General features: G+C 37.3%; 1 protein-coding gene across 1 annotated transcript in view; it reads left to right on the top strand.

The window, feature by feature from the left end:
* The first annotated feature begins 2,191 nt into the window (after window positions 1-2,191).
* Window positions 2,192-25,494, top strand: part of LOC104406210 (plexin domain-containing protein 2-like) — a 56,509-nt gene continuing 33,206 nt past the window's right edge. The window contains exons 1-3 of the mRNA XM_010015129.1: window positions 2,192-2,198; window positions 4,995-5,090; window positions 5,987-6,068. Of these exons, the coding sequence (XP_010013431.1) occupies window positions 2,192-2,198; window positions 4,995-5,090; window positions 5,987-6,068 (185 nt within the window). The remainder of the gene's footprint in view (window positions 2,199-4,994; window positions 5,091-5,986; window positions 6,069-25,494) is intronic.

Below are 25,494 nucleotides of genomic sequence, written 5' to 3'. Positions count from 1 at the left end.
CCTCCGGCCCTGCCTGTTTGCTGGCCCAACAGGGTTTAGCTGGGCAGCTCGGTTCCTTGGCACTAGATGTCGATTCAAGAGCAGTGAAGGAAAGAGATGGGCATGCTGCCAGTCTTTGGTGACATAAAAGCACTTCAGGAACTGGCACAAGGTGATCAAAGTTTAAAATGTTTTCATTTTAGCCAAACTGGCTGTCAGCCAATCTCAGAATTTGGCAGTTTGGTGCATGGTATCATAAGGCGATAAAGCATGTTTTTCACACCTAGATTTGGTACTGAGAGCAGCTCAGCTGGCATCAGGAATTGGGGTAAATCTGAAAGGACATGGAGAGATTCAAAGTAAATGATGTGTGTTAGACACAGTGTTGGTGCGGAACAGCTTTTTCTACATTATTCATAAAACATATTGTCAGAGCCTACTTCGCTGGTTTGCTTATTCACACATTATGTGTCTTTGAAGTGCAGCTTACATGTTTTAAACGATTTTTTTAGCAACTTTTAAGAGAATGCTAAAATTAATACAATTAGGGAATTTAATTTTGATCTAGATTCATACATGTGTAATAGTCAATAACAAAGAGCAATTGTGGTGGAGGTTTGATTACAAACATATTTGATCATAGTGCCTCAAGAATTAATTAGTTAATATTGATAAATTTAAACTAAGCTGTTACAAACAAAGATTACTTTGACATCCTGATTCCTTTACCTTTTGTGGTGATGGTAATCAGACATACCAGGCTGGCAAAATATGTGTTTGCATGAAAGTTTTATTCAGCCAGTGGTGCTAAACAAAGTGCCTATCAAACAAAGCCAGTGGCTGTATAGTAGAGCAGCTGTGCACCACCCTTCTGTATCCCTTATGTTTTTCACAAATTGCTTGCAGTTTAGGCTGGGTATGTTTCATAAGTTGCTTGCTTCAAATTGACTTCTGCATAATCAAATGCACCCTCTCACCATTTCTGTTTTCTCTTAAAGTGAGACTTAAAAATGAAAGTGCAGCTGTATGAATACATATGGCCTTGTTTAGCAATTTTTGCTGGATATATGGTTGATCTCAATTCCCTAGAAATCTTTCACTGACAAAGATTTTTATTTGTGTGAACATACAGCCTAAAAATTCAGACTGACTTCAACATTTTCAAATTTCACTGGCTTGCAGGTTTTAGCTGAGGAATGCTGTATGACGAAAACTGATTATATGATGGAAAAGTACCAGGGAGATTGTGCATCTCTTGAACACATATTTAGAATGCTTTATTACTAGCTACTGACTCTTCAGGTATGTTAGGAAGTCACTGGTGCTCTTCTGGCACTACTGCATCTCCAGAGCACTCTCCCTATCACACATTTACTTAACTCTGACAGTTCTGTTTCGGAGAATATTTATATGCCATTATTTAGTTTAAAACTACTGTAATAAAACTACATAGAAATATTTTGTCACACCAGAATCGTGCATATCTATTATTTGCTTACCCATTGCTTATTCCCTTGAAAGGATTCTTTCAGTTGGCCTTTTGGCCCCCCGCATTATCTCTCTAGGTCACTGGGGACTGTACTTACCTCAAGCAGCTGGGGTTTTCTTCAGCTTTTTCTGATGGTACTGTACCTTGGGCCCTGTATTCAAAGATAATACCTGAATATGTCACAGAAAGTAACCAAAGATCAAGTTGGACCATGTAAATGTAAAAAAAAGGAATCTGTTATTGAAAATATTGAAAATAAAATACTTATATGCTTTGATTAAGAACCATGTTTGAGATACTCAGACCTACCCAAAAGTAAAATATTTTCATGGCTAGGAGAATATATACATATTTTCTGAAGTTCAGAACCAGGAATGGTACCTCAAATGAATACATGCATTCAAAAAGTACTTTCCTCCCTTCTGTGGAAGAACCTTCCCTGGTTCCCTTAAACCTGAACTAATGCCTCTTTTCAACAAAATACCTGCACATTATGCTTAAATTTTTGTCTTGTTACTACATCAGATGATTTCACTAGTTCTTGCCAAGTTAAAGTGCATACTGAAGTACATGGGCTCATAAGCTTTTTATGATTCTGTACTTTTTTGTAAGAATGCTAAATAGACATCATAGGACAAAAAAGAACAAGTTCCACCTGAGTGAAAGGCAGTGTGTATCTGTCTTGGGTTGGAGCTGGAGTGTGTGGAGAGGTTGAGAGGGAACATGTCAGGTGAGAGTATTAATTTTTCTGTTTATCCTGTTGAGTTTAGCTTTTCTAGCCTGTTTTGTTAAGTGGATACAGGCTCAGAATTTTAAATAGGGAGAAAAAAAGTGTGTTTTGAGGAGTTTAGCATGGTGTGTTTCAAGTCAGACTTTCAAAAGAATCTACACTTGCATGTTTTTACAGCCTGGGCAGGCAGATAAAATTGAACACTTACGTTTCTAACCACCTGCCTGCAAGTATATACAAAGCTGTTAGAAGGTGACTATGCAAATAGCTCTGTGTGCTTAGGTTTCTTACAGTAGGTAGATCCCTTGTATGCAAGCTCACTGCCTGTGGTTGGCACAGTCTTCCTGAAAAAGAAAAGAACAAACCTGAGTCTACCAGGGATTTAATGGGATCAACAGTCATGCTGAAATCTGTGTGATTAGAATTTTATTTTTTTTATTTTTTTTTTAAATAACAAGCTTAATTCTCTTAAAATCATTCTATTTTAGAAATTTCATGCACTGGGTAAAAGTGCCTGTGACCTGAGTCAATGATTCTTACTGGATCTTTGGAAAACCAGAAGTCCTTTATTTCTTATAAGCTCTGTGAGGACTCTGTTAGGAAAGGTTCAGAGTAAACAGGATTATAGCATTAACAGTCTGTACCACTACTGATGAGATGAAATGGAGTTCAACTGAAGTGTCAGCATCCACCATTTAATTTATGTATTCATTTGCCTTTTTTTTTTTTTTTTGACAGAAGGATAAAGATTTCTGTGGAAACAAATTACAGCCTTCAGCATTGGCAGGAGTTCATTTCAAACACATTTTCTAACACTCTGATTTGGCAGGTGCTTTTATGGGATTTACCATCTTGGGAGCCTAAACCTTTCACTGCTGGCAAGAGATTTTCCCCACACCAGCAGAAGATTAGCTTTGCCTTGAAGGACAGTGGGTTTGAAGGATATGGCTAAGGCATTTACTGGGGTAAACCTTTGGCACATCCCCATATCTGTCTTTTAACTAGTTAGAATGACTTTGTAGGTTAAATATAAAACTAGCTCAATTGAAAGTGCATTTCATACAAAAAGAGAAATCTGGTGTCAGGAAGGGTAGAACCATAGCAAAGACAGTTTCAAATAAACGGCAAAAGGAACTGATTGACTAAGGTGCTGATTTGGAGCTAAATGGAAGTAGCATTGTCTGAAAGCCAGACACTGCCTACCTGTGCCTGAGGGTTTATGCAGTGAGAGAGAGCAGAGAAGCTGTTTCCTCCACAGCAACCCTGGCTGATGCAGGAGAGAGCTACACCACCCAGCACAGCTCTGCTTCCACCTCACCATCCCTCATCAGACATTTCCCTGTTTATTCCAACTGACACAGATAGTTTAATGGTTATTTTCTGTGTGGTGTAAGGGGGATTACTACAACTGTGCTTTCAGAGGTTGGCCATCCTTCTTAGAATGCCTCGTCCCCTTGATCCAAGAGGCACCTTAGCCACAGGACACCTCAGCGCACTTTCTCTCTTCTCTTAAAAATCAGTATTTATGGTTTGATTTATTTCAGTTGAGGTTTCATTTTCTGTCTGAAAAATGCCTACAATATCCCTCCTAACAAGAGATTGCAAAAAACTTTGGATTTTGTGCTGTGTGATTGCTTAACAGCTGGGGAGCCCAGTAAGCTCACTTCTAGCTGCAGGAACACAGCCTTTATATCAAGCAACAAGGTGTGCCCTAATCCGTCTAGGGCTGGCAACACAGAAGACCACCTACAACTGAGTTTGTGGCTGTCCTTCTGTTACATGTAGACTCAGACCAGCCACTGACCAGAGTAACCTGTTAATCCTTTGCATGTAACCATTTATTCCTCTCTGGAATGTTTCCATAGGATCAGTGATTGTATTGAGCATTGATTTCAATTAATTTAGCAGACCTTCAAAAAGTACATAAATTTGAATCCAGTGCACCAGAAAATCATCATCGTTATTGCGTCAGATTGCTGGTATAAACTGTACTTTCGATTTACAAAGGTACAAGCTCACCAGTCTGCATTGTAGCCATACATTTAAAATCTGGAATATTCAGAATACATGATAGGATGTTGACCTGTAAACTGACAATTATGTGAATTCTTTGACGCTTATCTTGTGTGTGGGTCTTAGTTGTCTATGAGTTTAAAGCCGTTAACAACAGTGTACTAACTATATTGAAGTTCTGCTTTAAGAAACTTAGGTACAGTCAGCTTGTGTAAAGATTATGCATAACACTGGCTGCTTAGGAAGACTCGTCTTCTTTAATGCAATGTTATAATATGAAAAAATGTTTCCATGCATTCAGAATTGAGCTAGCTTGTAGCTAACAAATTTGATTAAGCAATGAAATGAGTTTTGTTTGCGCATCTTGACAAGAACTGACAAGTGAGCATACAAAGCATTTCTCTGTAGTCTGTAAACTGAGAAATGTCTTAGGAAAGCAAGCATCTGAAATACACCCTAAAATGCCTGACAGTATAATCTGCAGAATTTCTGCCTAAATGAATGTCTAGGATGCTTGAGAGCACTCTCAGTGTTTTCATAATCCTTTACCAGGAATAGGTACCTATCCTGTCACCTCTGATGGTTTCTCAAATGACAATTTCTCTGTCTATACATTTTACACATTCCTTCCTGATGTCTGAAGTTAAAAATATACTCATGAGGAAAATTAGTGTTGTGTATGCATGTAAGGAACAGTAAGCAATCATTACATCCACTGTTTCACAATCTACAGACTGCAAAATAGTGAGGTATGAAAATACTTTTATTTTTCTTTCCTCGTAGATGTCCGTAGGAGAACTATTTATGAGTACCACAGGGTGGAACTACAGATGTCAAAGATTACCAATCTGTCAGCTGTTGAAATGATACCACTTCCAAGTAAGTAAATCCTAATATGGGCAGGAGCCAAATACGGCAAAGATCCCCCTTTCAGAAAAACACAGAAGATTTTAAATGTTTTGTTTTATCTGTGGGCTTGAAATCATGGACAGGTTCATTTATCTTCTCTCAGATTTATTTCCAGGTGGATGATACATTATCCAGTGCATCCTCATGTATCTCCACTTTGTTTATAGGTATATAGCTCTCAGTAGGTTTTGATGAAATTTGTGCCAAATAATTTTTTTTTTCAGAAGAATGATTATATTGCTTTTAAATTCATTTCCTCAAGAAAAAAAGAACAATTTTCATGCTTGCAAATCAAACACAAATTCTTATGTGCACAGTGCATCACATCACAAAGGAATATCCCTAAACACATTTTGCAGTTCATCTGTCTCTTTTGTCCAAGGTAAAACGACATTGTTTAGAAATCTCTGGGTTTAAACTGCCAGCTGCAATACTGGGGAAAAAACAGAAACAGTTATTTCTCTTTTTTATAATCCAATTATAGTTCTTGCACACTTTTCTGCCAGCCTTATTACCTGCTTATGTCTGAATGTCAGCAACACCATGGAACACGGGAGCCAGGGAAGATTAAGATTTAAGGAAATACTTAATATTAAACAAAAAGATAAAAAAATATCAATGAAGTTGAGTGAACAGACGTGGAAGTGGAAACATTTACAAACAGAATCCTACAGATAAAATGTACCTTTGTGCATAGAGTTGTGCAATGCATTGTAATAGGCTGGGTTTGGTGTCTTATTTTGGATGTGTATGAACCGGTTGAGTCCGTAAATATACATTATCAGATGTATCCTTTTTTTGTGCTTTTTATGAGAATTATTTATGAGACTAATGTAATAATTTGTGTTTGTTTATCTACATCCCAGCTTGTCTTCAGTTTACCAGCTGTGGTCCTTGTGTCACTGCCCAGATTGGTTTCAACTGCAGCTGGTGCAGCAAACTCCAAAGGTAAAGAAAAGGATTTCTCTTTTTTGATGGGTATGCAGCTGTGCTCAAAGATATCCAAAAACATTGTGTATAGGTTATGCAGTGCAAAGGGTTGTTATTTTTTAGTCTTATATAGACGCATTCACATGAATTTCTATTGCAATCAGCAGTATTGCAATGCAACACAATTGTCCCATTTCACTTCAGCAAAGAAATTAGGCAAGGATAGTCAATCAGCTTAGAGTTAGGCCCTTTTTCCTATTTCTTCAATCCTACTTTAAAATCCTTTTGAAGGAAGAACAAGAAGTAGAAATCATAATAAAATTCATATTTTCTCACTATATCCTTGGCTTTATCAAAAATAATTTAACCACATGGAGATGTGTGGTGGTAATGTAACTATAAAGACCTACTTGTTCTCTCAACAGCAGGGAGACCAAAACATCCAAAGTGTCAAGTATTTTCTTTTTTAATCTCTCACTATAGTTAGTGGGTACATTGGTTCTCCTCAGCCTCTTGCTGCCACATTGATGAGGACAGTCAAGTCAGTAGCAGGAGAGATTTAGACTCTGAGCAGCTGAAGCTCAGGACAGCAAAATGCAAACTCTGCAGCTGTAGCTTTTCCAAAATGTTCTTCACTCAACAGCCTTTATTGACCTCCAAAGCAAGAATTTATTTAATACCAGTTCTCTGACACAAAATGTAGTATCATAATGGATATTTGTTGTCGTCATGTTTTTCAACCCTACTGCTTAGGTTCAGAAATGTTATGTATGAAATGGATGCATAATGAAAGGAGAAAAGTCTATTAACATTCTAAAACAGTGCAATAGTTTAACACCATATTGAAGAACTGATAAATAGCTGATGAACATAGTATGGAATTAGGAACTTGAGGTCACTTTTATTGTTTTCTTTAGCTTCAACTCCCAAACTAAGTAATATGCAAAGTCACTCTGTTCTCAGTTTGTCTTGCAAAAACCTGGTTTTAGTGGAATTAGAGCTAAATGAAATAAAGTCACAGCAAACATACCAAATTTATCCAAGACTAAGGGTACTTGCAGAAAACCGTTCCAAGCACGCATGAACAGATCTTGCATACTTTAGCCAATTTCTTGCTTTCAAGAATTTTTTGATTTCTTTCCATTAATAAATGTTATAGCACTGAGTTTCTGTTGGCTTTGGTTTGATCAAGGTCTGTTGCTTTGTGGCCAGTGTTCTCATTTCTTTTTTGATAAACTCAATTATATGAGAAATATTAAAATATAAAAATTATATGGTAACAGTCATCTTATGAAGAACAGGCAAACCTTGAGATGCTTTGTGTTTTTCTGTAATTCCTTAAGAACTGAGTTTCTTGAGTACTGGAATTTATGGAAAATCTATTTCACTCACTGTGGAGAACTAAAATAGTTTCATCCTTCACCCTTAGCAGGAAGCAATACCAGACATATAGTCACACTGTATTCCCTTCCATATATTTAGGTGAATTTATGGATACCCCTTCACAAGGTGTAATTTACTGCTGAAAAATCTACAGTCTCTGCACACCTATTTCTATTCAATTAAATTTTGCATTAAAATAATCTTGGTTTTTGTTATGCCTGTGAAGATCACACTGCAATGAAAGATGAACCTACTGTGAGTCAGTCCTCCACCGTTTCCCAAAAACAGCTGGCTCCACACTGCAGCATGTTTGTGCCTTTGATGAGCTGCAGCAGATAGGCTGAACAGTCTTATTGCTGTTAATTAGCCCATTGCTAACAGTAGTGAGAATGTCATTTCATGCAGACTGTGTTTGGACATTGTGTAACTACCAGCAAAAGCAGGAACTGGAGTCAATTACCAAAAAAAAGGATGGACCAGAAAAGCAAACTAGGATTATGCATCTACATGGGAATTTCAGTAGTTTAAGAACAGTCATACAATCCAATCTGCATCTGTGAAGATGAATGATATTCAATCATTCATGATATTGCTTAAGCAAATGGAGAACTGTGTCATAAAGTAGACCAGAATGGAAGAATCCACTAGAAGTCATCAAGTCTAACCTCCCACTCAAAGCAGGACCAGCTGTGAGATCAGACCAGTTTATTCATGACTTTGTTCAGCTAGGTCTTGGAAACCTCTGGGGCTATGGTCCAATCCCATGAACATCTTAATTTTATACTTTAAACTAGATTTCACACTTCATTTTTTCAACTTGTTATTTCCTCAAAGTGTGAGGACTTACTCATACTCAAAGTATGAGTACTTCATCAAAGCTTAGCTTTCATGATGATGTCTGCCTCAGGCCCCATTGCCTTTCTTGCACTCTCCTCCAGCTTCTGAAATGAGCAGTTTATTTCAATTAATTCAGTTCTACAGAGAAACGGATCTGAAATAATAAGTGGATACATATTTTATGAGAAGAGGCAACTTGCTTTCCAAAATGTGAAGACTGAACATTTAGTTAGGGTACATTACGTTGCAGGATCATTGTGATCAGGACTTGTTTCTGTCTCAGCTTTGATAATTTTCTGCTCCCTAGTAGTTCTGGATACTCTCACCTGCCTTCTAGTAAAGTGCCTTTCTTCTTCTACCTTGCTGTTCCTCAGCATGTATATTCATTTTAGGAAAATATAAAAAAAGCCTATTCTATTCTCAGTGGCGATGTCTGGATCACAGGAGAGTACTCAGAATCCTTTACTTCAATACCACTTTGCGGTTTTTCTCCCCTCAGACATAAATTCACTGTGTTAAAATGTTCTTTTTGCATCTGATGAAGAAACACTTGCTCAATGAGAAAATCTAACTGTCCTGGTTAAAAATCATAAAGGGTGGAAATTTGTGAGTTCTTTCATCACAGCGCTCCAGCTTTTTCTGCATGTCACTGCTGTTCAGCCACGAGCCTTGTAAATCAGCCTAGACTTTTATCTTCTGTTGTGATATACATTGCTCTGCTGCAGCAAAGTAAAATCTGCTTGGGTAAACAAGGGCAAAGCATTACGTGAAGTATTAACTTAGACATTTCAGAAGTGCCTAGAGTACAAAGAAAATTAATATTTACAGCTCACTTTCAAATTAATTCTCATAGGGGTTTTTGAAATAAGCAGAAGCAGATGCTTAGAAGTAATGCCTGAGTAGTGCTTCTGGGTTGCAAAGGTCCTGGACACACTGGTCTGAGGTGAGATACCGAAAACTGTCTCTCTTGGCTGTAGATAAAGCCCAGGGTGGAGAAGGCAATTAGCCTTTGGTACAGAAGCCTGAAGGAGGCTTCAAACTTGGTATTGTCAGGTTTCCAGCATGGCAATAATCTACTGACTGACCTAGTGCTTTGATTTCTGGAGAGCGAGAATGCCTGTTTGGTAGAGCGGAGACTGGTTAAGGAGCAATAGGGGTCAGATATGGCTGTATACAGACAGTCGTGTTCGTCCTGTGGAGCCACAGTAGCACTTGGGTACACTAAAGTGAGATCTCCCAGAGCAGATAGACTTCTATGTGCATAACAAGCAAACATGTACCCAGTGGGGAAAAAAACTCTATACCAGTTCTACAGTCCTTTTTTTCTCAACATGTTATGACCCCATTTAGCCAGAGTAACATTACTACCAGGAACAGCATCGTGTATTGTTTTTTCCCTTGCATAAAATCTAAACCATATATTATATCATTCACACAACAAAGTACAGTTGTTGGAAAAACAGAAGGTTTATATAAAACCTGTAAATGCACAAGGAAAATTGACCAGCAGAGCCATTGCAGAATAACTGTACACCCCCATGTGGGCAATCTGTGTTGAAATGAAAATAACTTTATTCTACAACAGTGGGTTGTTTCCAACCTGTAATTTCAGCCCAGCTGCTGTGCAAACTCTACAATCTTCGGAGAGGCAGGCTCTTCTCGTAGGTGTAATATCCACTAGTGCTGTCACTATCTACAGGCTTACATCACAGTTTGCCTTTTCATAAGGAATCATCAAACCATCTACTCTGAAATTCAGTATAATGTATGTCATACAGTTTCATCACCACTAAACCAAAGGCAAAAGCACATTTTTTTATTTTTTTTTTAGCTTCAGCAGATGGAGGATCCCCCTAGGAGCTATATTTTTTTTTAACTATGTATGTTTCATAACCGTTCCACAAGTAAAACTGTTTCATAAGTAAAAGAGACTAATTGTAAATATGCAAGCTAAGATGGTATCATAGCTCTCTCCTACAAAAGTATCTACGTCTGTAAAATGACAGAAACACTTAGCATCTCTCTCATAGTAGTCACCTGTGGCTGAAACTTGGATTATTTGCTCTTAATTATCTCTGACTTCCTAGCATTTAAAAACAGGGAGAACTCATTAATATTAGATCTGTTTATATCATCTTTTCATGCTTCTGAAAATGTTTATATAATCTTAGTGTAACCTGCACTTAATATAGCCTGCTTTAGGGCAAATGCGATGTTATTTTGTAGGTTCAATTTGTACAGCTTGCATTACTGCAATAGTGAGTTCCCTTGCAAATATTTTAATTGCCTAAGAAATAAATTGTGTTTATTAACTATACAAGAGTTGGTACTGAAATATAATGGAAGTATGATGCTTAAATGATCAAGGAATTTTTAAGAGCCACATTTATACAAAGTTTTGAAATTATTTCTGTTCAGATTCTGTAGATATTTATGGTTTTGTTTTGACTAATTTCAGGAAAGTCTCAGATTTCAGCAGTGAAGTGATACTGATTTTTCAGTATGTTCAGAAATAAGAAAAGGGTAGAATCCTGCAATCTGTGCATGCTGAAGACTCAGATTTTGCATGTGTCTCATGCTTCACTTGATTAACACAGGATAAAAGTATCTGCCAGTCCTAGCAACATCCCTCAGGTTTAGCGTGTTACTATCACCCCAACACTGGAGATAAAGAACTGGAGTACTTAAGGGCTAATGGCAATCGCCGCATACAGTTTAGATGACTTATTCAGCTGTCACTGCTGGTATCTATATTCAACTTTTAAATCCTCAAAACCAGCTGCCTTATGCCAAGGTCACCCAAAAGCGTAATGGCTAGATGCACAAGGGTGTTTTTCTGGCTGACTTACTTAGATTTTCAAGGGAAGTTATGCTGAATAGAAGAGCAGTACTAAAAGATCCTTTTCACCAAAATCTGGACTTATGTACCTAAGACCAGAAAGGTTTCTAGGTCTCAAACACCTTCTCCCAGTTCATAAGAAGATCTTGGTCATGTTAAGTAATTAAATGCACATTTATTCTTAAGAGTGTCTGTTTTCCAGACTATGCATTGAATAATCAGGTTTGCAATCATACCGTTTTATGGTATTGACCCATGGAGTAAAAACCCCCAGCTTCAGAAGTGCCTTGAACAGACTGCACAAATTCCCATGTTGGACTTCCTGTGTGTAGTGAGGAGCCAGGACACTCCATGCACTCTAGGCAGCTATTCTGCCCATGTGGGTGCAGACAGCTCCCAAAGCTGCTTGTACTCTCAAAACAGTCCTGAGCTAAAAAGATGAAAGAATCCAATTTGTGACACATTTCACTTCAATGCTTAATCCTGTATGCCAGCAGCAACACTAGTTGTGTAGATGAAAAGATTGTGTCTGTTTTTTATGGAATGAGTTCTGAGCAAAGTGAAAATTCAGAACTGTGTCTGGGAATAGTAGCAATAATGCAATTTAAGTCTTGATACTTATAGTCTTTTATTATGATAATTACTGTTCCCATCTAAGCAGGTAATAAAGAAAGAAGTTGTTTTACGTTCCATGGTGATTAACTGGAGAGTGGGGAAGGGAGAATCTTCAGGCACTTGCACTTCTTAAGAAAACATTTCACAGTTGAAAAATGAAGAGAAAGTTTTCCATGGTGCCCTTATAGTAGCTGGGATAAAAAAATGGTTGTGTCTTATTTGTCTTCTGAACTCTGGGCAAGCTTGAAATGTCTTGTTTGTTTACTCTTCCGTTGTAAAGAAATTAGAAACATGTTTAGTTAACTTTCAAATCTGAATTTATGTCTGGAAATTTTGAATATCAGGGAGGAGGAAAAGAGTTAGGTTGTTCTTTTGTTCTGTATATGCCACCTGACAAGACCTATCCTAATAAAAGATGTGTTGAATCTAATATTAAAGTATAAGTAAGTCTTATATAATCTGAAATATTTATCAGCTGAGCAAAGTAACACCCATATAAAATTACCAAAAAAGCGCACAAGAATAAATATCATACTATCTGACTGCATAAACCCCCTGATTTACAAAAGAGAAAAATAAGAAACATAAGGTTATTCTCCACACATAGCCTATGTTTGCTACCTATGTTTCCCTCATCTTCTATTTGATAGCTTACACCATAATGAACCATAATGAAGGTTGTCAATTCCATTACAGAGCAGGGCAAGGCAGTGGATGAGATCAGGACCAAAAATAATCTTCAGCTGAGAATGCAGATACATTAGCTTAATTGTGCAGTGAACATACAGTGAATATCTCCTGTTGTGACATGCTTTGGTTTAAGCCTCTCAGATTACTTTATGAAAACTATGAAGTTTTTGGAGAAAAAATGAAACAAAACAAAATGAACAAAAAACCCCAAACAAACAAACACAAACCCCACCTTGAAATCTGGATTTTTTTAAACTCAGATGTTGTAAATAAACCCCCCAAAAGCTCTGGAAGTCCTTACTCAAAAAAAAAAAAATTACAATGGAGGCATAGAAGTTACTGTTGGTTTGTTGAAGAAGGTAACAGACATTGCAGTGCAAAGAAGGAAGTTTTACCTTGTGAACCTGAAAATATTTCTATTCCTGTCCCTGCATTCATAAGCAACCATTTGTTGTTCAATTCTTATTCATAGGATTATGGAATCATAGAATTGGTTGGGTTGGAAGGGACTTTAAGGGTCATCTGCTCCAGCCTCTCTGCAGTGAGTAGGGACACCTTCCACTAAATCAGGTGGCTCTGAGTCCCATCCAGCCTGACACTGAACATTTCCAGGAATCAAGCATCTACCACCTCTCTGGGCAACCTGTTCCAGTGTTTCACCACACTCATTATAAAGACTGTCTTCCTTATATCTAGTTTAAATCTGCCTTCTTAGAGAGAAGGAGGGACCACATTGAATGCCTTCAGAAGTCCAGATACATGTTGTCCGTAGCTATTCCCTTGTCCACTGATGCAGTCACTTCATCATAGAAGGACATTAGGTTGGTTTAAGTGCTCAGTTTTAAACACTTCCTAATTTAAAGTATTGGAGTGTTTGTTTTTCCTTGGGGCTTTTTCTTTGGTTTTGGGGTTTGTTTTGGGTTTTTTTTTTGCTTTAGGGATGTTACATATTTCAATTCCAAATTAAAAGATAGGAGGAGCACTTACTGATTTATACTCAGGCTGGTTTTGTTGCAACACTGACAGTAGTGTGCTGTTACTACAAAATTGGCCACAGTATCTTAGCCATTGAATTGCAAAATTAAAAAAAAAAAAAAGAGGCATTTGTATGGATTAAGTAAACCACCAGAGGGAGCATATATAATCTAATCAGTGTAATAGATTCATATACAAGTGACAAAGAAAATCTCATTTTAAATGCTTTAGAAGGGTTAGATGTTTAAAATATATCGTATTCTTCAAAATATAATCCATTCTATCAATGTGTATAACTTAATGAATTTGCTGATCATACTGCTGCTTCAGGAGAAGCAAAGAAATCTGCTCAGATTCTGCCTGTCTACAGAATTTATAAAACCACTCCAGCATTCCCTTATGCTGGAGTGGTTTAATCTGAAACCATGGCAATCATCCTAACACGTGGGTCTTAACAAGCAGATTGTTGAATTAGGCTAAATTCACCCTGTGATAAAAGAAAAGTAATTTCAGTACTATTTTCCTAACTTGTATACTGTTTCTTTGCCAATCATGAAACAATAATATTGAAAATCTGAGGAGAAATTCTGGCCCTTTTTCAGTTTGCTCTGATTAAAATGCAACATTTTTCTCTGTTTTAAAAGTTGTGTTGTGAAAGCAATTGGTCTTTTTAATCAAGTGCAACAAAGGTATTGAGAATGAATGTGTAAGTTTGTCAGCCCTGATACATTACTGATAAGAATGATACAATAACTAGATCTATACTTTATTGAGCAGAAAATTGCTCCACACCCAACTTCTTTAAATCCTTTCCAAGATGCTCGCTCTTAATTTGACAAGCTAATTTAAACACATGAACTGCAAAAAACTGTTGGGAAATTAGCATTCAATAATTGAGAATTTTGTATGCATGGCAAGCCTGATGGAAGGAAAGCAAGAGAAGCAAGTGGCACTGAAGTGCCTAATGAAGAAAGCATTTTTTCAAACCAGAGTGAGCCTTGTGATGGTATTGTCTCATGGAAGAAGCCTCACAAGATGATAGTAACAGATACTCTCAAATGGGATGGCAGTTCTGCTTAGAAGACAGTGTAAGCTTCATGTGAGCCTCAAGGTACATTTAAAAATATGTAACAGTAAAGATGTGCATATCAGTAAAATGTACCTAATGGAACATTTAAAAGTACTATTATGGAACACAGATGATCCTGAGCTCTTAACAGGTTTTTATTGAAAGTCAGCCTGCAGCCAGATGAATTTTTTTCTGAGATTGATACATGGATAAGTAGCAGCTAAAAAGCTTCTACATTTTTTTATAAGTTTGTGGAATTTCTTAGTAGCTGAATTCTGTGGAATTATTGTGCAATTTCTGTAATTACCTTTGGGCACAGATTGGAACAAATCCTATGATTAATACAAACAAACTTGAAAAGTTCAGTCTCTGAACAGACCTCTAGTGAAGGTGCAGTAGCTCTCAGAGGCCTAAGACATGTCAAAGACAAGAGCAAAACCATCCAATTCATTACATACAATGTGGGACCTGCTAGAGTAGAATCATCCCCTTGCATGGTTCAAAGCTAATATCTTAAAATGGACACATACTGCCTGTGAGCTATTTAGAATATTTTTTCAGTATTCACTTGAGCTTTTTCCGGCACTAGTAAAATCTTTGTCTTATGAGTTTCATTTCTGGAGTTTCCTTTCTCCACACGTTCTTCTGCAGTGTCCTTTTTTCTTGCTTGCTGATGTTCTCAGCAGCCCCAATCTAGAGAATAAAACTATCCCTATACTACCATTAATAGATTTGATATCTACGCAACTGAATTTGAGTCCTGTCTTCATAAAGAAATTAGCCAGTTTTCTTACAGCTGAAATTTTAGTCATGCAGTTTTACATGTGTAGGCCTTGCTTTGTTTTCCTGAATAACTTAGAACAACATGAGAAGAACAGTTACACTCATAACTGATACAGATTTTTAAGAAATTCAAGACTGGATTACAAAGCTTTAAATTATTTCTAGAAGACGGGCAGAAGATTGCTATAATTCTAATTACTTTGAAATCCTAATCTTTCTTTTGAAATATTTTTTATGAAATCCTGGACGTGAAGGCTGGGAAGCATTTTAAAGTTTCTCAATCTAGATATAAACACAGTGATTTATTTAAGCCACATCACTCACACTACTCATATTGTGTGTTTGTACATTTTACCATATCATTTGCCTTTCAAAATTTGAGATTGGTTTCACTAGCTATTGGTTCCCTTGCCAGAGATGTTGCTGTGTCTTCTGGAGTTTACGAACTCTGTTCATTATCCACTCTGCAGGTTTCTGTGGTATCCAATTTTGCAACACAGCTTGACCAAAACATAGATACCACAGTCAGTACAAGGACTGCCTGGACCTTTTTAAGACCTCAGCGCAAAGTCTGTCTCATGTAGATCTATCAACTAGATCACATTCCTAAGGTGTTTTATTATAAATGCAGGAAGTAGTTATCAAATGTACAGAGGACAATTAAGCACTTAAACCCTGTTGAGGGGAGGGAAAGTAGACATCCATCTGTTATTTATACTTTTGAGAATATTTACTTTTGCAGATTAATTTGGAAGGAAGATCACAAAATCTGTGCTTAATTTCTATATTCAATTTCCCAGATGCAGCTAAAATACCATTGTGGTAAAACACTAGATATATAGGTGGGTAGCACAGCTCTTTTCTCTAGGAAACCTCTTTTTCAGTTCATGTACCTATTAGTAACTTTTTATTCCTTATTTATTTTATTAGAACATAAGACAAAACCCCACTCAGTCTTTGTGAGCTATTTATACTCAGAACTGCAACTTCTATGACAGCCATAAATCTTTCAAATCGCAACAGAGTTGAGTTCAGGCTCAATTCCACATTGCTTACCCTGAGTGCTGTAGCCATAATAGTGTGTATTGCCCTTCTCTATTACACAGGCATTCACTCTGGGGTTAAACAGTCATTTGCTGGCAGAACTGCACTGTGTTCAGTCACACAGGAGCTCCACATTCTTTTCTGTTTGGTTTCACTTTTATCTGTTAATTTCTTACATTGATAGCTACTACCAGAGATTCTGGAAATGTTCCTATTTCACTGATGAAAGGTGACACTTGCCTGTGAAAGGGCTCCACAGGCAGATGCCTCAGGTTGCAATATATACATATCCTTGACATTTTAAGATACTTGGCTCAGAATTCTGGTCATCAGACTGTGCCATGTGATGGGTTTTCTTAAGACTGAGTTTCTATACAAAGCATTATAGACTGGCTGATTCCCAAACAAATGTCTCAAATGCTAGTCTAATGTAACTATTAGACTTAAAAAGTATAATCAGAAGAGTGCAGAGAACACATCTCAAAGAAAACAGGCTTTCCTGATAACAAATTAAAGATTTATACTTAACAAAATGCGCATGCATTACACTGGGTAAATAAAGTATAACGCAAAACAGTTAGGATGTTAATTTGTATGAAATATAGGCAGATGATGATTGGGTGAATACAGAACAGAAATGAGAAAAAAGAAAAAATAAGACAGTTACTTAGACACAAGAGTGAAGATTACTTCAAAAACACTTAGGGAAGTTGGCAGGTAAGGCAGAAATTTTACCTACTTTAAATGAATTCAGAGGCAGAGCTTCAAGAAAGTTTTGACATCTGCAGATAGCAACCTTCTCATATGTGCACAGGTTCAAAGACAAAGGAATGCAGTCAGGATTTCAAACTCCTCTTTGTTTATGTCACTATAATATATCTTAACCTAAAATAATCAGGTATCAACATGTCATCTTGTTTACAGCATAATTTTTACCCTGCTTGTATTTTCTTGGTACTCAGGCTGTTTCTTTCACTTCTTGTGTGTGTAAAGTCCCAACACATCTTTCATGCCTCTGAAATTTTCTAACTTTTCCTTAACCTAACCAACACTAATTTGCCTTTATTTGCTAAACTACTGATATTTTTATCCACTTCTGTCTCTGTTGTCTATTGAATATAATTTTCTATATCATTTATACTAACTTGTATTCCTGTGCTACTAGAAGAGTTAGAAGTAAGCTGACTGGCTGCTTCTCTTACTGAAAACAGTGAATTTTCAAATAGTTCATGGTCACTACACCTGAAACCAAGTATAGCAGAATATAAGGAGTTTTGACGTCAGAGACAAAACCCCTTCAGAGTTCTAATATGGAAGCTAAGGGGGGAAAAAAGAGAACAAGTAGGTACTTAATTTCTAAAGAGAGCAGTTAGGCCTTAGAACAGCAGTTGTCCCAGTTTATGAGCCAAATAAATAAATAAGGTACTCATAATGAAATTAATTAGGTTTTGTAGTCTTCACTGAATTCATCATCATAAAGATAAGGTAGTACTAAAACAGCTTAGTTCCATTATCCATAGTTTCTCATTTCGTAATGGTTTTATGTTTTGCTATAAATAAAGCAGTGCTACTGCTTTTTTGCAGTTTCGTAGAATCATAGTATCATAGAATGGTTAGGTTTGGAAGGGACCTTAAGAATCATTTAGTTTATCTTCTCTTCCAGTGGACTGCTTACAAAAGCTGGACGACTTTGGGTTTGTTTTCTTTGCCAACAATGATATATTATAAAATACACAAACCTGACAAACCCAAGCTTTATGACTTCAGGACAAATTTTTAGATATTTTGGTTACAGAAAAAGGTTCATTTAATGGATTAACACTCAAAAATAATGATTGTGCAGTAGGAGCATTTTGTCCAATAGGCCCTCTTGGCAGAACATTAATTTAGTGAGGAACAAGGTATTCGACTTCTTTCCTTTCAAGCCTGAGATTAATTTAATTTGTAGTTCCTGACTCCTTCTTTGACTGTCAGAAAATGGTATGTGTATCTTTTATGAAACACTTGAATGATCATGAGACTACATTACAGAACCCAAATATCACATCCCCACTGTACCCAGAATCGTTGGGCTAGATAATATTTTTCTCAACTGCCCCTTTCTTTCCTTATTGCAAGTGTTTATAAAAAGTGAAAGGACAGAAACTGAGAACAAAGCATTTCAGAAGACCTCCAAGTTCAGGTCAGAAATTCAGGTCACATCTCTGGAGGCAGGAAAGCCCTGGTTATCACACCTGACTCTAGGATACTTTATGTGGTGAATGTTAATGTACTTTTGTGGAAGCATTAGTTTTCTTCCCTTTCCAGCCCTAACTATTCTATGATTCTATATAAGAATCCAGCCCAATGCACTACTATGGAGAAATCTGTCTTTCACCAGTTTTGTGAACCTCACTCTTCAATTCTTCTGCTGTCATTACAAGGGAAATAAATAAAACAAGGAAATAAATCAATCAGGTATTTTTAAGTGGAAAGTTTTGCACTATATCAAATTTCCTTTTTCTCTACTTTTTCTGTTTCACTGAAATATAATGCAAAATGGCATTCCCAGTCAGATTTGTTTAATGGTCAGTTCAGCAGTCATACAAAAGGGTCACTTATACAGCTGTAGTTCATCTTCTCATACCAAATATTTTTTGACATAGAATTGGCTGCAAATTAAACAGAGCTTGGGAAGCTTCCTGGACATTGGAAAACCATTGTTTGTGCCATTTGATAGTTATGATGTTCCCTGATGTGATTTTAGTCCATGCCCAGGAATACTGTCCAGAACAGTTCCCAGGCATGGTACAGGAGTTGGACTGGTCCAGGGATTATTCCCAGTTGGCAGTTTATGTGCAGCCTTCTTCTCTTTTTATGGTTGAGAGAGTTTGCTTGTTCAGGCATAGGCCATTCTGTGCCAGCCGTCTTCACTGCCAAGGAACATTTCTGGGCATGCTTATTTTAGCAGTATAGAAACAGATAAAGTGATCACAATAGTCTTAACTTCTTTCTAGAAGTGCAAACCTCTTATGGTTGTATTCCTCAATATAACTTGACTGCTTCTCAACTAAGTCTACTGATTCTCTGTAGTATATATATTTTAATATTTCAAGTGACCACCCTGTAGGAGGTATTCCCAAAATCAGGAAAATAAATGATATATCCTTCCTAAATATCAAGGCTTTTTTGTGCACTGTTACATCTTGAGTTCCCCCTCTATTCAGGTCTATTAACTCTTCCAATATCTGCATTATCACATAGCATTATCAAAAGCACTTGCTTCCCACCAGATGTCACAACAAACATTAATATATACAATTAATGAAGAAATCGATGAGCCCCAAATGTTCTGCAATTCTTTGGTAATCTGTTTTGCAGACTGTTCTTGCTGAACATTGACTTCAGAATTTGACTCACATTTAGATTAAAAAAAGTTAAATGTGAGTAGAACACTAATTTGGTAAGCAAATAAATTTTTGAACTTTAACTTCTTTTAAACATGACCAGTAGCAGGATGATTCATGTCCTTCCTTTCTTGTGCTCTTTTGCTGGAGAGAGAGAGCCTTTACAGCTGGTGCTTTTCTTAACCCTAATTCATCCATATTCATCCATACTTTCCACATATGTAGTAGTATGAATATGCAGTTTCAAAATAGCATATGTTCTTTCAACAGAATGCTCTCCTGCTTTGTTGGCAAACCTTTATAAGTATATAAATGTCAACTTATGTAGAGTCAGTTTAGCATGTTATGCCTCCTCTTGTTGCAGGTCCTGTTTCCTTTGACTTCTTACTCTTTTTAGAGTTGCTAATGTGGTATAACAGGAGCAGTAACCTAACCAAAACATCTCTGCACTTCTCTTTCTAGCATCTCAGATGCTGATGCCCAATGGTACTGAAACAGCCATGTTATGTATTGCACGATTACAGGCAGTTCATGTGTGATAACAGAAATGTGACCAGCCCTATCTTGTACTATCTCTAGGCACCAGGCCACTTTCATCCTGTCCCAGGCCCCTCTACTACTTGTTAATGTTATCAATGGGATTTTTTTATAAAGGAGCAAAATCCCAGTAAAACTGTATGAATAAAAAAAGAAGCTTGGCCTATGTGTAAATGACATCTGTGCCTTGGTACATGCCACCTGAGACTTGATATTTTTCAGCCACATTCTCAGTTCTACGATTTATATATCTGGGAGTACTATGAGAAGTATAGGAGCTGTGAGTTAGTGTATGCTCATCTGGTTTTCAGAAAATCTGAGCCTAACTCTTGGTCCTGTTACAGAATTCTGGTTACCTCAGGTGATCATGTCTCCTATTTTCTCATCTCCAAAGTGGAAAATAAAATCTTTCTTCCAAAGGTCACCTTGACATTTTATTTTAAAAACAAGAGGGTAAGCTCTCACTTTTATTTATTTAACCAGGAGGAAGTGTAACACAGTAATATTGGGGAAAAATGTGTAAGATCATGGAAGCATCCACCCTGAAATTGAAGAGATAATTTTGGATATTCAAAGATAGAAAACAGTTCAGGCAGTCATATAAAGGTAAGAAGGGCGGTTAATTGTGCTATAGAGTTACGTTTAGGATCACTAATCAGAGACCTTCAGAGCTCTTTGCCTTGAACCCTCAGAAATTGTGTGCAAAATGGATAGAACTTCTAACAGATCAGAATTCTCTGCTAAGTTCTGTTGCTATCAGCATTTCATACCAACTTTGTGCAGGTATAAATACAAGAAGTCAAAGGCAGTGCAGAATTTACTCTAGTATCAGAGACTAATTTTAGTGTGAATTCCCAGAGAACATGTTTGATTGTTACTATTCTCTGCTTATTCTTTTGGAAATTCTGATGCCAAAATCTTGTAAGTTGACTTCTTTTATGCTTTCTTTTTCTTTCTAGTTATTCAAAGCAAAGCCTTTAGTAAAAGCCTTCTTCGTTTTTCTTTATCTGCTTTTCAGCATGTTTCCTTTGTTGTTGTAACTGACATTAAGATTATAGAAAATATCCTACTACTCTTCTTTAATCAGAGCTCTGCCAAGTCTCACTTTAACTAGCACATTTTTCGTTTCTTTCTCATTGAATTGGAAATAAAACTTCCTTATTTTAGACTACTTTTATTCTTGGGGTCTTCCAACAGCAATAATTCCTGATGGGAGTCCTTATTTCCTACTGCTTATTCACGTCTTGTGTCAGAGTACTCGTGTTCAATTTTTCTGTAAAATGAAAGGGAGTCTGGGTTTTTTTAAAAAACATCTTTTCATTTCCCTGTTTACATGGTATTGCAGGGGTACTCTACAGAACATGTAGTTATATTTTTACAAACCTTCCATTATATAAAATTGTGGAAACATCAGGTTGAAAATTATCTGCTGAAATTTGTGTCACATTCTGATCCTCCTTGTCATTATCTGAATGTTGTAAATTTTGAGAGGGAAACAATATTAAGACAATGATGGAATTCAGTGCTGCAGACACAGATATGCTGCATCAAGTATTAACTATTCCATGGAACCTTACTGAGCAGGTTCCTGAAGAGGCCAAAGTCTGCTCTCTTGACGCCCAGGGCAGTGAGCTTGCTGCATACCCTTCTCACTGCCCCGAGGATCTTGAACTCCACCATCTCATGATCACTGCAGCCAAGGCTGCCTCGGAACATCACATTCCACTTCACATGAACTTCTTAAGGCTTTGAGCTGTGATAGAGTTCTGCATTTGTGACAAGAGAAAGAGGAAAATAACAAAGTGAAGAAAATACAGTTTCTTCCCAGACAGTACAGTGTGACAAGAAAGTGATATTAGAAGGATGGAGGAACCAAACTGGTTCCTGTTCTGTGGTAAAGGGAAGCAAAATCAGACTGAGAACAAAGATAGAGGGCTTTTTTCTCCAAAAATCTATGATTAGGGTTTGTTTCAGTTGGACTGACACAAAATTCAAGGCTTCCAGTATTTTTTTATATATGTATTTTGTATTTATTTTTTTTTATATTTTGCCTTCTATCTCCATATGCTTGCAAAGAAATTTCACTTTAAAATGTTCTAACTATTCTTTTAGTAATTCAAACAGACTAGCGAGTGCCTTAATCTTTTCCTAATGTAAAGGTCCTTCCTTAGTGGTTAAAAGCAGAAAAGAGTGTTGTCTGTTCAATTTTCTATTTAATTGCCCAGGTTAACATTCCATTTAGAGGAGTCAATAAACATTTTAACTGAGTTAATTACGTGATATTTAAGAAAATATGTCAGATTTCTGGAATGCCTTTCAGAGCCCAGAAATCCGTTCTTTATATGCCATTAGAGATATCCTAGCAAAAAAAAAACCCAAAAAATCCTAGCAAACGGTTGGTCTGAAAGGACATATGTTGTGCATTTTAATGCTTTTGATTGTTTTGTATCAGCTCAACCTGGTGAAAAGACTTTCCCATCCAAACTTTGTCCGTTTCCTTCTCCATGATTTTCCATTATGTTTTTAGCTTCCAGAGTTTAAACCTTGATGAATTTTCTATATACATGGTATCTCATTTATTATTACTGTTAATCCTCACTAAACTCTTGTAAAAGGGATTTCAAAGGATTTCAGTTCATACACTGAATGGACTTTTGTCATTTAAATATTCTCTGCCAAACAGAGGCAAATGGCATCTGGTAGATCTGGTGACATCTCCATCTCCTTTATGGCTTTGTACAGTTCACTGTAAGGATTCTGACATCTTTCTTGTTACTCAGACTCAGCTCCATTAATTATGCCAAATCATCATTGCTATACATGCAGAGACTTTAATTCTCTCTTTTCTCTCTGAACCAATACTCCCAAGTTCCACACACATCCTGGAATTCCATACATTTCATGAATGCCCCCATTCTCATTTCCTAGAACATCTTTATTATTGCTTTCCTAGCAACTGATTTTGGTCATGACTTGAAAATGAAGTTGTTACCAAATGGCCATGTTGACAGATGGCATAAATGGCATAGCTAATCAAATCTGTTCCAATGTTTTAATGGCAACAGGGTATTATCACCATGATACTAAATGAAGGTCTTAAAAATGTGGTCAGTAAAGCGGGTGGTGCACTGAAATGACAGTTCCCAGAATTCTGACTCAGTGATGCAGCAATGCTAGTAGCTGCTACAGCTGACGACTTATTGACATGCCTCAAAGGAAGTTCACAAACAGGTTTGCTTGGAGCCTCTTATTCCAGATAAAGCTGCTGGGGCTTGGACTCACCAGTAGAAAATGTTAAATAAACAACGTCCAGGGTTTAATGTCTTTTTCTTTCAGATAGGATTACCTGAAGACTGTCTCACATGTTTGAAAGAGCCATTCCAAGTCCTTGTGTTTTGCATTCAACTTTTGGTGGTTTGTTAACTCCTGGGGAAAATCAACCACGGCACTGTTACTCGCCACCATTTTTCAGTAGTTTTTTCAGAAAAGACATAAGAGCTACAGAGGAGTGTGCCTGGGATAAGCTTTTATTCATTCAATCTTTGGAGCCTTGAGCTTGACACTATTTAGATATATAATAAAATCTAAGATTAAAAGGCCATGAATCCCTACTAGGTCTAAGTACAGTTGGGTTTGAATTAACATGGATATGTAACTGCATTAATTGCCTCTATTTTAGGAATTTACGGAGTGGCTTGATGGTATGTGTTATCATTGGGCTTGATTTTCAGATGTACAGAATATTCACAAACAGATTAGACTTTAGCTAGAGCAGTGTGATTAGAATGAAATGTGTTATATTTGGTACATCTGAAAATTAGTCCAGTTCTCCATCAAGATGGGTGCAGAAGTTGCTGATGAAGCTCTTCAAGCTTTAGAGAAAAGCAGGGGAGCCTGAGACTTAAAAAAAATATGTTCTATTCATACCTGGAATGCCATGTCATAATATCTTTCTGCTTAGTAAAGTCCTCCTTGTTTTCTCAAACGTTTATGGACAGAACACCACAGAGGCAGCACTGAGCTCCCAGCATAGCATTGGTTCACTTACAGATTCACTTACATGGCCAAGCCCAAAGAGTAGTGTTGAATAGTGTCACATCTAGTGATCACTGATCATTAGTTGTGTCCCCCAGGGCTTGGTATTAGGGCCAGTCTTGCTTATTGACAATCTGGATGAGGGGATTGAGTGCACCCTCAGTAAATTTGGAGGCAACACCAATTTGGGTGGGAGTGTTGATCTGCTGGAGGGTAGGAAGGCTATGCAGAGGGATCTGAACAGGCTGGATTGATGGGCCAAGGCCAGTGTATGAGATTCAACAAGGCAAAGCGCCAGGTCCTGCACTTGGCCCACAACAACCCCATGGAATTTTACAGGCTTGGGGAAGAGTGGATGGAAAGCTGCTCATTTTAAAAGGACCTGGGGGTGCTGACTGACAGCTGCTGAGCATGAGCCAGCTTGTGGCCATGCAGCCAAGAAGGCCAAGAGCATCTTGGCTTGTATCAGCAATAATGTGGCCAGCAGGACCAGGGAAGTGATCATCCCCCTGCACTCAGCACTGGTGAGGCTGCACCTTGAATTCTGTGTTCATTTCTGGGCCCCTCACTACAAGAAAGACAACTGAGGTGCTGGAGAGAGTCCAGAGAAGGGCAACAAAGCTGGTCAAGAGGTAATGGCCTCAAGCTGAGCCAGGGGAGGTTTAGATTGAATAATATTAGGATAATTTCCTAATATAATGGATATTAGGAAAAATTTCTTCAGCAAAAGGGTAGTCAGGCAATGGAACAGCCTGTCCAGGGAAGTGTTGGAATCACCATCCCTGGATGTGTTCACAAACCATGTAGACAATGCCCTTAGTGATGTGGTTTAGTGGTGGATTTGGCAGTCCCGGGGTAACGGTTGGACTTGATGATCTTAAAGGTCTTTTCCAACCTAGGTGATTCTATTATTCAACAAGAAAAAGCTCTTTACAGTGGCCTTTGTTCTCATGCATTTTGAAGGAGGTCACTGTATTTCTCTGGAATACGTATCTGGTTTGGGCATCTTTTTCTTTCTCTGCAATAGGTTTTTTGAAAAGTCAGTTGCTGTAGAGTGAGTGATAATTTGCACCTGGTAGGGTTTGGGGCGGGGTGGGGGGCGGAAGTTCCACATTGCAAATGGTATAACGTGGATCAGTGCAAGTACAAGGGAATCAATATTTTCTCAAAATCTTTTCTCAAACATACTGTAGAGTCTGCTCAGAATTATACTATGGACAAATTTATTATTCCAAGTGGGTTGTTAACATT

This window comes from Nestor notabilis, unplaced genomic scaffold, assembly GCF_000696875.1.
Source record: "Nestor notabilis isolate BGI_N333 unplaced genomic scaffold, ASM69687v1 scaffold7785, whole genome shotgun sequence".
In the NCBI taxonomy this organism is placed as follows: Eukaryota; Metazoa; Chordata; class Aves; order Psittaciformes; family Psittacidae; genus Nestor; species Nestor notabilis.
Note: the sequence above shows the minus strand (reverse complement) of the source record. Positions and strands in the feature narration are given on the sequence as shown.